This window comes from Anabas testudineus, chromosome 1 (assembly GCF_900324465.2).
Source record: "Anabas testudineus chromosome 1, fAnaTes1.2, whole genome shotgun sequence".
Classification (NCBI taxonomy): domain Eukaryota; kingdom Metazoa; phylum Chordata; class Actinopteri; order Anabantiformes; family Anabantidae; genus Anabas; species Anabas testudineus.
In genome coordinates, this window is record NC_046610.1 from 14,206,542 (window position 1) to 14,223,541 (window position 17,000).

The 17,000-nt window shown below is 39.5% G+C and overlaps 1 protein-coding gene across 3 annotated transcripts in view; it reads right to left on the reverse strand.

The window, feature by feature from the left end:
• The window catches only part of grin2bb (glutamate receptor, ionotropic, N-methyl D-aspartate 2B, genome duplicate b), an 81,304-nt gene that overhangs the window by 15,100 nt on the left and 49,204 nt on the right, over positions 1 to 17,000 (reverse strand). For all 3 annotated transcript variants that reach the window (XM_026358866.1, XM_026358865.1, XM_026358864.1), the window contains 6 exons: positions 7,104 to 7,218; positions 6,700 to 6,905; positions 4,937 to 5,108; positions 2,657 to 2,810; positions 1,537 to 1,662; positions 46 to 275 (listed from right to left, as the gene is read on the reverse strand). In XM_026358866.1, coding sequence (XP_026214651.1) covers positions 46 to 275; positions 1,537 to 1,662; positions 2,657 to 2,810; positions 4,937 to 5,108; positions 6,700 to 6,905; positions 7,104 to 7,218 — 1,003 coding nt within the window. The remainder of the gene's footprint in view (positions 1 to 45; positions 276 to 1,536; positions 1,663 to 2,656; positions 2,811 to 4,936; positions 5,109 to 6,699; positions 6,906 to 7,103; positions 7,219 to 17,000) is intronic.

Below are 17,000 nucleotides of genomic sequence, written 5' to 3' on the forward strand. Positions count from 1 at the left end.
CTGCTCCACCACCACGCAACCCCTCAAACTGCTTTAATTTCACACCTTTTTATCTGATAGTCCCGACACCTGGTCCACATACTCCTCCTGGATCATGAAGGCAGCCAGGTTGGCAGTGTAGGAGGCCAGGAAGATGACAGCGAAGAAGGCCCACACCGACACCATGATCTTGCTGGTGGTACCCTTGGGATTCTGTACTGGGACAGAGTTGTTGAAAACCAGACCCCAGAGCAGCCAGATGGCCTTACCGATGGTGAAGGAGGGACCACCAGGCTCTGGGTGACAGAATGATTGAAAAACGGAGGGAGAGAGGAGGGCGGCAAAAAGAAACATGGCAGAAGGAAGACATCAGTTTCACAGATCATAAACGCTAGCTCACCTAACCTGCATTTACTCATGACCCCTATTGATGGATGGCAGCGGCAAAAACTAGATTTATTCCCATCCTTTAGTTTGTCAGTGTTCGTAGGGTGTGCTGTACAGTTCACATCTGCTCTTCCAGCCACCGACATGACAACCCACTGTTAAAGACTACCGCTCTTCCACCTACTTCCATGGCAGTATGACAAGATAGCAGAAACACTACCTACTGAAGCCGTGTAGCACCAGAGATGGGGAAATGAGAGAGAGTGAGGGGAGAGGTGGGACACAGAAGGCTGTAATTATGCTCCAGCTGCTACAGCTGGAGCAGCAGTATAGGGCAACAGCCTTAAATAACCCAGCAATTAAACCACACACATTATACACTGTTGCTGTGACAGAAGACATTCAGAAAAATACAGTACTATAGGAAACATAACTCCAGACTAAACACCATTACTCTTATCCCTGCTGGTCCTTGATAGAACTGCTGTGAGCAGCAATATAACACCTCTATGATTTCATCTTGAGTGGCTGCCATAGTGGCAGACTAATGCAATCTGAGAGTCAAACAGAGCTAGGTGTATAAAACCTGGAGAAAAAAATAGATTCAATCTGAACCTCAGATTTTGACGAGCAAATTGATTTGGATGGCCTGCTGGAACAGGATTTGATTCAACAGGGTAGCATTGTTCAGTTCTGACAGATACAGTAAAACCTCACACATATTCCAGTGTATGATAACAAATCTGTTTAAGTGTACTCATATGACCTAGATGTGGTGTCGTAACACTGATGTGGTCTCTGGGAATGGCACAATAACAGTAATGCGAGAACGTAGGAGTCTTTGTTCACACAGTGATGCTAAGTATACTTAAGATCACCTATCTATCTCAATGATGCTTTTCATTAGTGAAAGAGGTTAAGTGACTGTAGATGTAGATAAGTATTCTGAGACATCGAGAAGAGAGTCCCAGGGCTCCAGTCGCACTCATTCAGAAGGGAATGCCAAAGTAATTTAGCACATGGAGTGCTCTGTTTGAATGGTGCATTCAGGGTCAAAATATGTGCCAACTAAGTCCTCGTTTTAGCACACAGCATTGTCTGAGAATGTACCTCATTTCATCTTTTTGCAGTATAGATGAACTAAATCTGAGTTTGTGTGCATCCACTTACCTCGTCCATCTGCCAGACAGCGATTGTAACCCACTGGACTGACGTACTCAAACACAAACACAGCCACGGCCGACACTATCAGCAACATCACAAACATCATCACCCAGACATCAGCACTGAAGGGCTCTAAAACGCCGAGGGAGGGGGGAGAGAGGGGAAAAGCGGAAAGAAGGGAGAAGGAAGGTAGTGGGAAAACAGAGGATGTTGATTAGAATAAAATTATAATCACCCCCTGGTATCAACATAACTATTTGCACGTGATATGCATTGTGTGGTATTTGTTGCACATTTTAATGTTTCACTTTTTGTGAACAAGCACGTCTCAAGAGAGAAACTGAGAGAAATCTAAGTAGGTGTGAATGGACAGATGTACTCATTGAAATGGGCGCATTTGCCACCACTTGCTCTGCACTCAGTTTTGCCATTTTCACACACAATACAGTCTGTGACAAACACAGAGGGACTGTCGTTAACAAACCAGTCACACCACAAGGTGCATTTACTAGCTGGTCTGTGGAGCTTTTAACTGTACCATCTTCTCTGGTTGAGAGGCACTTTGTCTAGAGGTCAGTGAAATGCTCTAAATTTCATTTTTCTAGGCACACACAACTGTCAATTTTCGCATTTTGGCAGGTGTTAATTTTTGTATTGATTTTAAATATGGCAATTTCTTTAGTGCCGACTTACTATGAGGATCATTATACATGTATAAGAGTATAATTTTACAAACTTTAACTTTGGTATAAAAAAGAAGGCAAAGTCAAATATGCAGAGAATAAAAGCTTGACAATTTCTGTATGTGATATAAGATGAAAAGGGAAATGTTATATTGTATATTGTTAATATAGAGTATAAACTACATTATATAATATACAGTAGACTATAATGTTGTTTTACTTGATTTATTTGTATTGTTTGGAGCTTTCAGTAAGCATTATTTCCATAATTAATTCATCTGAAAATTTAAATTGTTTGTGATTTTTACAGAGGAATACCAATTTTGGACCAGATTGTTTGGATGTGTGTAACCACACGCCCCTGTTTGTGACTGTGCATTTCCTATGAGATATGAATATGTGTTTGTGCATGGAAGCGAAGCACCAGGTGTCTTTCTCCTCACCAAGAAAGGCAGAAGGTGAGACAGTTCCGTTGCTACGGGAGACCATGACACTGATTCCTGTCTCGATGAACGGCACGGAAAAGTCAACAACCTCTGACCTCTCCTCGTTGATGGTGAGTGAACCCACTGCCATGTGGGCATTCTTCAACACCACCTGAGGGTTAGCCACAGAGAGACAGAAGAGAAACGTGCAGGTCAGTGGGTTCAGAGAGCTGCATATGTTTAAGTACTGTGGTGGAAATTGTAAAAACAATTTGGTACTGAAGTGTATGAACAAGTGTTTAAGAAGCTATTTCTGTAACATTACTACTGTGGGTAAGAAATTAACTCCCCATCACCACCATCCTCCCTTTAAAGGTGGTTTATTGGTATATTTAGCCTTAAGTTACTGCAGCCATGAATAAAAATGGAGCACAAATGACTGTGTTAATAAGACAAATGTATGCCAGAGTGAGCAGGAATCCTACGCACAGTTTTTATTTCTCTGTGTTTGTCACACTTGTTCATAAAGGCCCGCTCTGTCTTCTCTCTCTCTCTCTCTCTCTCTGTCTCATTCTGTTGTTTGCGTCTGTTGTCCTGCTTTCTTCCATTCAAATTAAATCATTAGCTGCTTGCTTAGGCATTTAAGGACATCAACTAATGCATTCATTCATGCATACACTAAACACTTGCAGTCTTTATACTGATGTATATCACAGGAAGTTCACAACATGACCAAAGGTAGATGGGCTTGAGATACTGGGATTTTATTTTACCACATCTACACTTATCAAACTTCTTAAGATAATGACAAAGTTGCTCATTTCTTGCCATATCAGTTAAAATGGTCATCACATTGTTTTGTAAAGGCTGCACTGTGCACGATATCTTATGTGTAATGTGTGCAGGAGGGATGTGGGTCTTTCCCTGAGGCTGCTTTCTCTCTCTCCCCTCTCTTCCAATCACTCTTTCTTTCTCTGTATGTCTTTTTCTTTCTCTGATTAGGAACTTCATCGTCCTCCTGAGGTTTTGCAGAGCTGATCACAGTTCCCCCTTAGGCTAGGTTGTGGGGAACAAGTGCTCGGTGACGTGACAGAGACACTGAGAAACTAACAGAAAATAGAGAGACATTCAGGCTATAAAATTAGCTCTGTCGTAAAAATAAATTACTGTGTGCAGTAAAACACTCTTCCAGGCTGTAGCAGCACTTGTATTCAGATTATTTAACTAATATTTAAACTGTGAAAATCTATTCAGTCTACACATTATATTCATATTGTAAAGTAATTATAAACTGCTTGAGAGTAAAGCAGTGGAAGTAGTAAAAGTATGAACCATCATACATATATATGTAAAAACATATACATAAAGCATTATAAATATATGAAAACTAATTTAAATTGAGAAATATGAAGCTATAGCTCCTATATTATTTAGCCATAACATAACATACTCCAAATTGAATTAATATCAGCATCTTCACATAAAATATGAGTTTATGACTAAAAAAGATCCACTTTATTTAAAGAAAAGACAAATAGCTCTCCGACAGTACCTACATTGATCATCAGTAAGTAATTAGCTAATTATTTTCATCTTACTAAACCATAACCTTGATAATTTGCCATAGGTAAGGTTTCTAAGAATCAGATTTACCAAATAGTGATAATACACTTTTTCGAATGGACACAATCTAACTACATTAAACAAATTATAAGATACATAAGATATTTGGAAATTAATCTCAGCTGCCTTCCACCTGAAACAGTGCTGGATATTACTTTTGTTTTCACTGAAGCATTATACATCGGGCATCTCTACTACCGCATCAAACCAGAAACACACCATCTAAAGTGACGAGGAGACATCTATAATGACATCAATAAACTGCAAGCAGTAAAGCACACTGGTCCTCATGGATCTGAGAAAAACACACCAGTATAATTCAGTATGGTGCATCCCGCCTTATTTAGTCATTCTGATTTAAAAACACAGTTGTATGGGGAGGTCTCCAGAGTTCTGCCGCAGTGATCTGCCAGCTGTGAAATCCACGATCAGATGTCGTGCCAGCAGGTCTGGATGAAATTGACAAAACTGTCATTGTGAGTTTTTTTTACTGCTGCTTTGCTTTGTTGCGATGTTGAGTTTGACTTATCAGTGCAACATCCACATTTCTCCTGCTATACATTACACAAAACTTACAAGTGAAAGTCGATAAACGGCAAATGTCAAAGTCAGTACCTAAACTGACACATAAATGAAGAGACTGTGTTTATGTGTAAGAGAAGGAAATTTCATCACCTCTCCAACCATGCCATTCCATGTCCCATTAACCTTCTTGCCGTGTTTGCCATTGGTGACCAGGTAGAGGTCATAAGTAAACTTGACTGTCTTGGCGATCTTCTTCAGAATGTCAATACAGAAGCCCTTGCAACAGCGCTTGATATAAATCCCTGAATCTCCTGTTTGGTTGCTGGTAGGCGGTGAGAGCAGGAACACAGACGAACAGGAGAAAGAGAAAAAGTTTCAGCAATATGTTAATAATCTACGTTTATTATATATACAAACATAAACTATATTTGGTAAGAGATTATTTATAAGAGTGAGGACAGCAGCAGCAATGAAATAAAACAGAAACTGCAAAACTCCACCAGGTTGTTTTACTGATTTGTTTACTGTAGCTTTGTGTAAACAGAGCTGTGTCAATTGTGGAAAGAGAAAGAAGATATGAATGAAAGCTATTTAGGTGGATTTTCCCATATATATTCTTTAACATCCACCTTATTTGCACAAGTGAACAGGTCTACATATTATCATCCTAATTATACAGTAATGGGCGACAAAAAAAATGCACATTGAGTCATAGAACTGAAAAAACAGTGTCATCAATCAACTGGTTGTTTTGGCTCATAGCAGATACAGGTGCAGAACAGCTGTGGGTAACAACACAATGGCAGCTTTGGCACAGTTAGAGGATGTTGCCAGTGCCAGACCAAGGACAAATGTGTTTGTTTGAGTGTTTTTCTTTCATTCACACAAGTGTGTCAACCTCCATTTATAGACAATTGTGGGATTATGAATTCAGCTCCTGCAAATAAATGACCTTCGTGATTACTGAGATAAAACACGCTGTATAACATGGAGCAATATGAACATTGGGGTTTGTTTATCTCTCTGGCACCAAGGCTGTGTCCGCATATTTCTACTTCAGTGCATACAGGTAGAAATCTACACAGCTGGAGTGTTTTTGGCTGGAGAGAAATGCTGCATATTCTCTGTGGCACATAGCTGCCTATGAGATGGGCAGGGGGTATGTGAGGATGTCTTTGAAGAGAGAGAAAGACAGACAGGCAGGAGGACGGAGAAAAAGAGACTAGGAGATAGAACTACGTGAAAGATCAGATGTGAGCCAGAAGATGTAGGACACCCTCAGGTGATTTCAGGTAGGCCAGTAATAGAAAAGGAGGCCAATGAGGGAAATTCATTATCACACAACAAGGAGTGGATAACAAGAGGGTCAGGGTGAAGAGGTAATAGAAAAAAGAGACAAGAAAATAATAATGAAGTTAGCAGAGAGAGAACATTTAAGTGTCACAGGATGAAAAACATATAAAGATAAAGAAGAAGAATCATTAAAGCACGTAATGATGGACAATAATGTACAAATAAGCACAGGAAGCAGAAAAACATTACATACATTTATGTGTGTATGGTGTATTGCATTGATCCATGTATGCCGTCTGTCTGCATTCACAGTTATAGGTAGAACGAACATATAACTATGTTATGTGTCATGACAAATGACTTTGGTTTCATGCAGAACACTGCACCAAAAAAGTTTCAAAATAAGTTTGAAATAAGTTTGATTTAGAAACAAAAATTATTTCGTCTTTCACCACGCTTCACTAAGAATTCATGTTCTAGTCTAAGAAGTTGCCTCTACAATCTTCAGCCTGTATTCACACAGGAAAGTCAAATCAGGTCTTTTATTCATGGGAGACCAAACTGTATGATATAAAATATATTCCATTATTTAATGATCATATCCAACTTTAAATACTCACCTGAGCTTGAGCTGTTTGCGGCACGGCACAGTGTTCCTCATGCAGGTCCCACTGAGCGGGTCCACATCCTCCACAATGACAAATGGTGCCTCCTCCAGAGTCACAATGGACAGGTGGTCCTCTCGCTCCTCTGCTGCAGAGTACAGCTCAAAGCGGGGCCACACGTGGTACCTCATCGTCAAAGAGCCTCTCTCCCACTTGCCAACCTGCATGAGTGAGTGGGAGGAGGGCTGTGTGATATCCAGGCTACTGTAACAGGTACTTCAGGTAGACACTCAACATGAAAAAGTGACAGACACATCACAGAGGGGTGGAAAATACACAGCAGGATAAAAGGCAGAGGGTAGATCAAAGGGAGAGAGATAAGAAAATCAAGAGAAGAGAAGAGGAGAGAAGATATTCACCCTGTCCCATTGTCTGTCCTTGTCTAGAAGAATGGTGACCAGTTTGGGGAACATCTGGTGACCCTTTTCGCTAAATGACAGGTTTCGGCCTTCAAATGTCACATTCATAAGGTACCTGAGAAGGAACATTGAAGTTTGAGTTACAAATATTAAATAATATGGGAGCATATATATGTTTCTTGCAAACTAGGTTTTTGAGGACATTTCCTCAAAATTACATTAATATTTTTTAAGTCACTTGTCTGCAGCACTACAAGATGTAAAACAAGTACCATCAGCAAATAGTGGCATATTTACAAATCCAACACCCATGGAGACAGATTAGCATTCATTGGTGACTGTATATCCAATATTCACTTTATCGTCGCTCTGGTTTAGGTCACTACTGTCGTCTCTACCAACTACAGGGGGGAAATATCAGGCTCTTTAGCTGCTAAAAGCTTCACTGTGTTCACCAGCTAGTTTCAAAGTGTATCTGGTAATGTGAGGGTTTTCAGAGCTTTTTTTTTTATTATTTCACTGAAAACAGCTACAGTATCTGCTGCGATAAAAAAAAAAAAATGCTGCTAGGAAAGCATTGAGAGTGAACCAAAACTGTTATGTTGCTAAACCACTCTGCAGAGCTGAGGAGAACTGCACAGTCGGGTTATATTTCTTAGTGCAGCTTTAAGGGCTAGAATAAAACATGAAGGGAGCACCGGTAAAGTACTAATAATAGTGTAACCTGCTGGTCACTTCTCTACATGTCATGAGGTTAACATGCTCACAGTGGGAGGGATGGTAGCAGAAAATAAAACCAGTGACATGATTTTGTAAATATTCTGAAATGTCTTAGACTGGAAATCTTTGGCAGACACATTTCAATCACAAAGCGAACACACAGCTTTTATTGGCAATGGTGCAGCACTGTCTAATATTCACTTTAAATGCTTGGCAGTGTTATACTAGTAATGATTATTGTAAAAAAGAGAAAATACATCTGGACATGAATGTGGACACCCACAGGTTTTACAGTGTCATTTACACACATCTGCTTGTTTGAATCATCATTTGTCTATCTATGTGTTTTTATGTGTTTTAAGACAATATACTTTTATCTGTCACTTTGTAAGGAACATCTGTTCAGCTGCTCATTAACACAAATATCTAATCAGCCAGTTACATTTCAGCAACTCAATGCATTTAGGCATGTAGACATGGTCAAAAAGATCTGTTCAAACCCTGCATGAGAATAGGGAAGAAAGGTGATTTAGGAGACTCTGAATGTGTCATTGGTGTTGGTGCCAGACGGGGCTGGTCTGAGCCTTTCAGAAACTACTGATCTACTGGGAATTTGACGCACAAACATTTCTAGACAATAGTCTGAAAAAGAGAAAATATCCTGTTAGCAGCAGTGAAAATGCCTTGTTGATGTTGAGGAGAGAATGGCCAAACTGGTTGAGTTACTAGTAAAACAGTAACTCGTTACAACTGAAGTACGCAGAGGAGCATGTCTGAATGTGCAACATGTTAAATCTTGAAGCAGATTGGCTACAGCAGCAGAAGACCATGCCAGGCACTACTCCTGTCAGCTAAGAGCAGGAAACTGAGGCTATAATGTACACAGGCTCACCAGTTGAGCATCATTTAAATGCTACAGCCTGCCTTATTATTGTCGCTTTTTCTGATGGCTACTTCCAGCAGGATCATGTGTCACATCACAAAGCTAAAGTTTTCTTAAACTGATTTCTTAAACATGACAGTGAGTTCACTGTACTCTAACGACCTCCACAGTCCACGGAGGTCAATCCACTAGAGCGCCTTTGGGACATGGTGAAATGGGAGATCATGGATGTACATAAAAATCAGCAGCACGACACTATCATATCAACATGGACCAAAATCTCAAAGGATACCTTGTTGAATTGTTGAATTAACACAAAGAAAATCCTGAATGTACAGGTCTGAGGTCCTAAGGCAGGACACCGGCTTGTTTAGGACAAAACTATTGCTGTTAAAACATCTAAACAGAATCAGCAGAAGCAGAAAAACAACCGTAGTTCACAATCTCAATATATATTAACCAAAAACAAAGACAATCTAATCCTGCTTTTCTCCATCCAAACTGACTAAATAATAACAAAGGTTGCTCAGTTAGTGTAAAATATGGAAATATGACCCAGTTTGATACACCTGATAGACTAAGAAACATAAAGAATGAGTATACGGAAGCTGTGAGAGTAAGTCGGAGCAGAGCAACATCAAAACAAGAGAGAAAAGTGGATGTGTAGGGGAGGAGTGGAGACTTTATTAACCACCTGTGTGAGTACATATCATCATACATGTAGTATATGTGTCAACAAGTGCACAGTAGTGGGAGATTAGCTGGAATCATCTCTCTATCTCTCTCACAGCCTCCTTCCCTCACTCTTCCTGATCTGTGGGCTGCCATCACCATGGAGATGCTCTGCCTTTGAAACAATCCACCAGAGAAATAAATATCTTGTCTGAATGCAAGGAGTGAGGAGCCGAGTGCGCGCGTGTGGTGCGGTGTGCAGACTTTTTAAAGAAGGTGTCATGCACATTTTACCTATCATCGCTCCAACCAAGTCAACACAGTGTGAAAAAATAAATAAATGTATTCACAAGTGAATAAAAAAAACGCAGACAACAGATGAGCAATGGACCTGAAACTTACCCAAGATTGTATCGCAAGTACCTCCTACCAGAACATTCAGTACCTCTATCTGTAATGTCTTTGACTATATTTATATCCTGCCTCACACACACACACACACACACACACACACAGACCTAAGTAGGCTGCATGCTTGGAGCAAGTCAATAATATTACTCAAGCCTCCATGAAATGCCTCTTGCTGCATCCATGCTGGCTAGCGCACTCAAAGTGCTGTAAAGCACGTGTAACATGAGATTAGCCTCCTAAACATAATCTCACTTTGAATAAAGAACCACAGAGATCAAGGCGGCGTGGGTGGAGGCTCGGGAGGTCCAACTTTTGCCATTCTGACACTGTGACGTCCCATGTGACCAGCAGCGGCCCGTGTGCGTGTGGTCATGAAAAAGGTGACGTGTACATATACGCAGAACCCCAATGCAAGGATGCAGGGTGACTCGTAACACCAGCATAATGTGATGTGTTGCCATGGCACCCACAACCACAGCAATTTTCATGCAATCAGCTGTGTTGCCATGGGAACAGTAATCTCACCCGAGAGGCAGGGTGAAAGAGAGAAATAAGTATTTTTCTGTTTAAACCTGAGTGTTTATCCACTTCCCCTCATGCTGTCTTTCACTTTCAGATCAATGTCTCCATCTCACCTCTGAGTAGCGCGTCAAATCACTCATCAATAGGATTCATCTGCCCACACATTAACCTGTGCCTTTACAAAGACTGATGCGTGCTGTGAATTTACAGCAGAGGAGGCTGCTCTGTTTATCATTTTGTAGCCCTGTACTATTGATGTAGCTTTTATGGGCTGTTTGATTCCTTTTCATGTCAGAATTCCCCTTTGACTCTGCTGGAAGGAGAAAAAAATAAAAATAAAAAAATAAAAACTAGTGGGATGAGCTACTAACAGAACCTCATGTGGATTCATCACAGCCATATGCAGCGATTGTGTGCGCCTCACTCACCAACTGTTCCCCAACTAATCGCTGGCTGTGAGGGGAATTTATTTTTTTAGTTACAGAGACACTGAATGATCAGTGGCATAGACACAATCCCTATTTTTTTTTTCCAGTTTGTCTCAAACCTCTCCAACTGCATTTCAGAGCCGTTTGATATGACTTTTATCTATCTCAGAGCAAAGCTGAACGGGGTCACAAATTCTACATCGCTGCAATGCAGGGATGTAAAAATATATATTTCTGCCGTGTGTGTGTAAGGAAGTCTGTGGTGCACATATACACATAGTATGTCGGGTTTGGGTGGATGACTCATAATCTGGGATGACTGCAGAAGACCTGCCTCTAAAGAGTTACTACACATTTCATGTCCTGTAGGAGAGAGGCAGTTACTGTGTGAGGAGATGCTGCAATATGTACCACTACTAATACGGTAAATTATGGTTATGCAGGGTACATATGGTGCAAGAGCTGTGCCATTCGTTTGCTCTAGAATGAATTTGAGTGTTTATATTACAACAAAACAATGTGTAAGGCAATGCAGAAAAATCAAACCAGACAACAGCTGTAATGAATGCTGTATGACCATAATACCTATCTGTAAGATCTGTATTAAATATAGTTTCCACAGTGAGTGAGAAGGAGGTGAACTGTTTTTCTGGAACAGCCTAATTTAACATGAAATTAGGATAAACAAATTATGATTTTTGCTTTTAATTAGAGCTTTGACATTTTAGGTGTTTTTGTGGTAACTAAATGTGACAATTTAAACATGAAAGTTGCTGATTTACTGATTGACCGTCACTGTGAGCAACTGCAGACGTCAAAGGAGTGTCTTTAAAGAAAAAGATGAACAATAATCTGCTAAACAACCCTGCTGTAAATAATTTAATAATTTATAATGACTTCATAATTACTTACTTAATCAGCATGCTCATCATCCACAGCATGTGTTTTAAGTAAAGCCACTGTGCCCTTTGAATATAAAGTATCAGATTGTCTGACAGAAACTTTGATTAAATCTGCAGCAATTCCCTGGAGCCTGGAAGCTGCCACAGGCTACAGTCTATCTGCAAGTTGAATTTGTGGCTTTTCACTTATTACTGTAGAAATGTTTTTTTAATCACAAATAAAAAAAGACAGATAAAAAAATGACAATGTTCAGAGTAATATACCTACTCAAAGAACCATTTATTTATTGACTTGTTCATTGCTGATGACAAAGGCAGCTCAGCATTGTTACACACACACATGATGTGGGTCTCTTTGAGCTACAGCCTTTAATAAGTTAGCCCACAGGAACTCCATGTGATCTGGGCCCACGAGGACCCCTGTAGAGTAGGAGACATCAGACAGCTACCTGTGGAGTACGAAGAGAGTGTGCACTGAATCAGAGAGAGCTGTCTCTCATTAAACATACGACCAAGGTCTTAACAGACAAGACACTGACCTTCTACGGCCTGCAGACCTCACAAACTGACACTAAATCTTTTTCTAGTGGTGATTTCAGGAAAAATATCCAGAATATGTTTTCAAGGTAAAGCAAATGGGATGAATGAATCCAGTAACAGTAATTACTAAAAATTATATGAGGAAATGAGCTAATTTGACACATGGGGACAAAGAAAAGCTTTCGAAAACTCCATACTCCTGATCATTTCATCTTACTGGTGGTAACATGCCAAGGCTTAATGGTCGAGGGAGGGTGTTTTTTAAGTTGTGCTGGTATTATGACTGCACATACTTGGCACTGGAAGGAGGACACAGGCTAGAAACAGCCAGTCTACTTGACTAAATCTGCATAAGTGTGTATTAAGCTATATCCTGAGATAAAACAAATTATTACAGAGACATAGAAAAACACACTGGTTCTCGCTCTAACTGGCTCCTGTGTTTTACTAACACAATTTGAACATGCTTAATTGTTGTGTACACTTTTATTTTTATAAGGGCACAGTGCTTGACAAAAAAAGAATTTATTCAAACACAGGAAACATGTAAACAGAATTATATAAAATACAGTAATTTACTGTATCCATGTCCATAAATGGTTAGTAATGTCCAATTGTTTACTTGTCCAATGAAACGGTTTGAAGATGTAAAGAAAAGGCACTTGTTAAGGAAATGTGTTAAACAAAAACACAGATTTCCTCATGGTTTTCTAATTAATCAATTAATCAAAGTAATAAATGACAGATTAGTTTGATTTTAAATAAATGGTTAGTCGCATCCATATATTTTACAGTACAACAAAAACTCTGTTTTTTCTCTGTTGCTTTCATTTAAACTAAGAACTATGCCACATCCTTCACCTCTAAAACTAAAGCTGAGGTAATCATGATAACATAAATATCGCTAACAGTCAACTATGTACTAAACATGTAGTGAGCAGCACATTTAGTGTTACAGATGTTCTGTTGGCTGAACTTTTACTATACCATATTTTTAGGTGGGTGAAATACCTGTGTTGTGTTGTAGAGTAAGACCCAGGTCAATTTCTGGCATTAGAATAGCAACAACCTAGCCAAAAATCCTCGCCGGTGAAGTGTTGTGAACAGACAACGTTGCTGAAGTCTGTTGCTTTCCTGAAACTTTATACATTGTTGTTTGATGATTTTGTCATTGGGAAAAATTGGGCTAGTTTTGATTTCTGAGAGACATCAGCGTCTGCCCAATTGCACATATGTATTATCAGCACACAAAAAACATAATATGACTATTTTAAACACCAATTGATTTTCCCTACTTACAGTACAGCGTGTTGATCTGTAAGCACAGTATAAGGAAAAAATGGGACTTGTGTTTTTGACCCACAGTGGAAAAGAGACATTGCTGCTCTCTGATTAAACATTTCAGCTCCATTTATTTGAAAGAGCTTTCCAGTGAAGATGTTGATTGATTGCAACAGGGACATCAGAGAATGACAACGGGGAAAAATAAGAACAAAGGAATAAAAAGCTGAAAATATTCAGGAATAAAAGATCAAGAGGCCACATAGTCAGCATCTCTAAAATCTACAAAAGATAAAAGTAAAAAATAAAATAAGTGGGAATTGGATGACACAACATGCAGGCGACAAAGATGTGTAATTGATAGTCTGAGCCACTTCCATGGCAAAGAAGGGTGTATGAAAAGAAACACACATTTGTGATCTAGATGCCCAAATGCACAATAAAATAGCCTTCTAATGAACAGGGCTAAGATTTATGAGACAGATGCTTTTATTGTGCCCATTAAGAAATGCCATAATCTTGATCTGCTGCAGGACACAAAAAACTGCGAGTATCATGCTTGTGATACATGCACGAGAAGCAGCACAAGTGTCAGATGACCTGCAGAAAGGGCTGTCTACTGATCTGCACTGAAAGGCTCAGAGCGCATGCAGCCAGCCCACAGACGTGAAGACAAATGTCTCGTTAGATCACATGAAAGCGAACTCACTACAAAATATTAATAATCTCTTACATCACAGCTACCTGCGCAGCATCTGTATATCAGCTCTGGGTTTTGAGAGGGAATTTGTCAACACAAGTGCACACACACAGTCAAACGAACAATAACATCCAGCCCTTTGCCTGCAACATCCACACACAAACAAGCCCATTAGCATCTGATCTAAAACCACTTGGAGCACATTTTCTCATTATCCCACTGTCCTTGTCTTTTCTGTCAGGCAGGGAAACATGGATGGCCTCAAGAGCTCATTGTATGTGGATGTATTTATGTACTGTATGTATGCTTGTGTGTGTGTGTGTGTGTGCCCCATGAGTTCAAGCTGCCCCTAAACAATTTTGAGTGTGTGACTAGCAGGTTGATCTCCGTCCATCAGCGCTGACAGGATGGCATGCTAATCTAGCATGCATGCAGCACAACTGGGGCCTGTAGCCACACAGGTCCATGCAGAGACATATGGCCTTATTATTGCTTTGGTGTCTGGGGGTGAGGGCTGGAATAGGTTGAATTATGTGAGTGTGTGTGTTTCTATCCTCTGGGGTCACCACCGAGATCCACCGATTCAAATTCACTACCTTTACTGAGTTGAATGGAGAAAACACACACTCTCGACAGACATCTAGTAGTCCCAGGTGTGTGCCTGATGGATGATTGAGAGCTATCCTTGTGTCTGATAGTGCCCTTTGGGGACTGAAATATTCATGGTTGTGGTGTTATTGTTATCTCAGTCCTGTTAGTGACAGTATCCTAGGTGGCATGCATAAGTGCTCCTGATATTAGAGACAGAAACACGAGTAAAGACCAAGACCAAAATTTACTGTAATACATCAACTTCAACCTTTAGATTAATGGAGTTGTGGCAGGAGAGGCTGCATAATGTTTTCACATTCCTCAGTGTAAAACAAACAAACAAAAAAGAAAAAGTTGACTATTAGGAGAAAAGAGGAATGAAACGCAGACAGGTGCACAGCTTTGTAGGCTCAAATACTGACCATATGACAAAAGATGGGATTTGTAAATTTAAGCTTTTATCAAATTAAGCCCTGAAGAGCTGCTAAATGTCATACTATAATGACACGTGTGTGTGTGTGTGTGTGTGTGTGTGTGTGTGTGCGGCAGCAACAAGCATGCTGCTGTTCTTTGGCTCGTTTTCATTAATCCAGTTGTCCCTGAGCACTCAATTAGCTGTGGAATCTCTGATCAATGTGAACAGTAAAAGCATGCCCTACGAAGCTAAATGGGGATTAATTATTGAATACCAATGCTCCTGCTTGTTTTGTAATGTGCCAAAAAGCAAAACAAGGAGGTTCAGAAGAAAAGAAGCAGTAGGATGTTTTCCTTCAAAGATGGCTGTGGGTTAAGCTGAAGATAAAACGAGATGTTGTTACAAGACTAAGAGTTAATGTCTATGCTCATCTTGTGTTTTATTGACTGTTTGAACTAATTCTGGTTCTCCTCAAGGAGCTTGTCTACATTGTTAATGTTGATGTGTATTTATGTTGAATTTGCTGGATTTATTTATTTTTTTCTTTTCCACAGTTCAGCAACTGAAAATCTGACTGTATTTTTTTACCAGTTCCTTTGACTCTAACTCACATGAAAGAAAAAATTTCTTCCGCTTTGTTCAGCACATCTTTTTGCATTTTGTTTGACATCCTGCTTATTTTCTGTAACAAAATGCATTGCAAAGCTTATAAAACTAGAAACAGCAGATATTGTTGCTTAGATTGTTCTCGATTCTCACACATACAAGTGGGTCCTTGATTTCACGCTGTAGAAAACAAAAGCCAGTTTCCCATTTTAAGAGGACAACAGTCGACTTAAACGATAACGGTCACTTAACAGATTTTTTTCAGCATTAACCAGCCAGCATAAGCCAATGATAGCACTTACTTTCTATTGCTGAAAACCTCATCTACAGGTGACCTGTTTTGAGGTATAAACAATAAAAATCCGACTAGATCCAGCTGTCATTTTTGTCTGTCTATGGTTGCATACAAACTGGAAACCACACAAATTTTCACATAGTCTCTCTTCAGGATGATGCACTCATTTTTTCCAAATGAAAAGTCCTTCCATTTGATATCAGAACGTTATGTGGGGAGGGTGTTTCCAAAGCAGTTTGACTATCTTGAAATGAAGATGCGGCCCAGCAGGTCAAATCCAATCGTTAACATAACTTACAAAGACATGCAAAAGGCAACCATTTGTCATATAGTGGTTCTATAGTGTAGTGGTCATCATGTTAAATATGCTTTACACGCAGAAGGCCTGAGTTCAGTCCTCAGTAGAACCAAAGTGCTTTGTGGCCATGTAATGGTAACCCTAAATAGTCATAAAACTGTGGTCATTGCACTGTGGACTACAATCATTGACCCATTTTCATTCATCACTCATCCATCTCACATATTCTGTATACTGAGTTTTCTGTATTGATGTTATTCTGTATTTGTGTTGGTGTGGATCTTTCCTGGTTGTTGTTCCCTTTCTTTCTGTCTGTGTTGAGACGACTGTAACAAGGCAAAAATTTGATTTCCTTCTGGGATTAATAACGTTTTTAAGTTTGATTCTTGAAAATAACTTAAACATCTTAGCAGTCATATAGGCACATTGTTCATGTGTATTTTAACTAAAACCTATCAGTTACATAAAATCACCTACCAAATGATTAAACGTAAATATACTCAAAAACCTGACACTTAACTCCAACTTCTTTTGTTTTTGTAAAAGCTTAAAAGGCACGGTGGCTAAACTATGGCTGAACAAATGATTTGGAGAGGAATTTAGTTTATATTACCAATATGTGTTTATCTAATG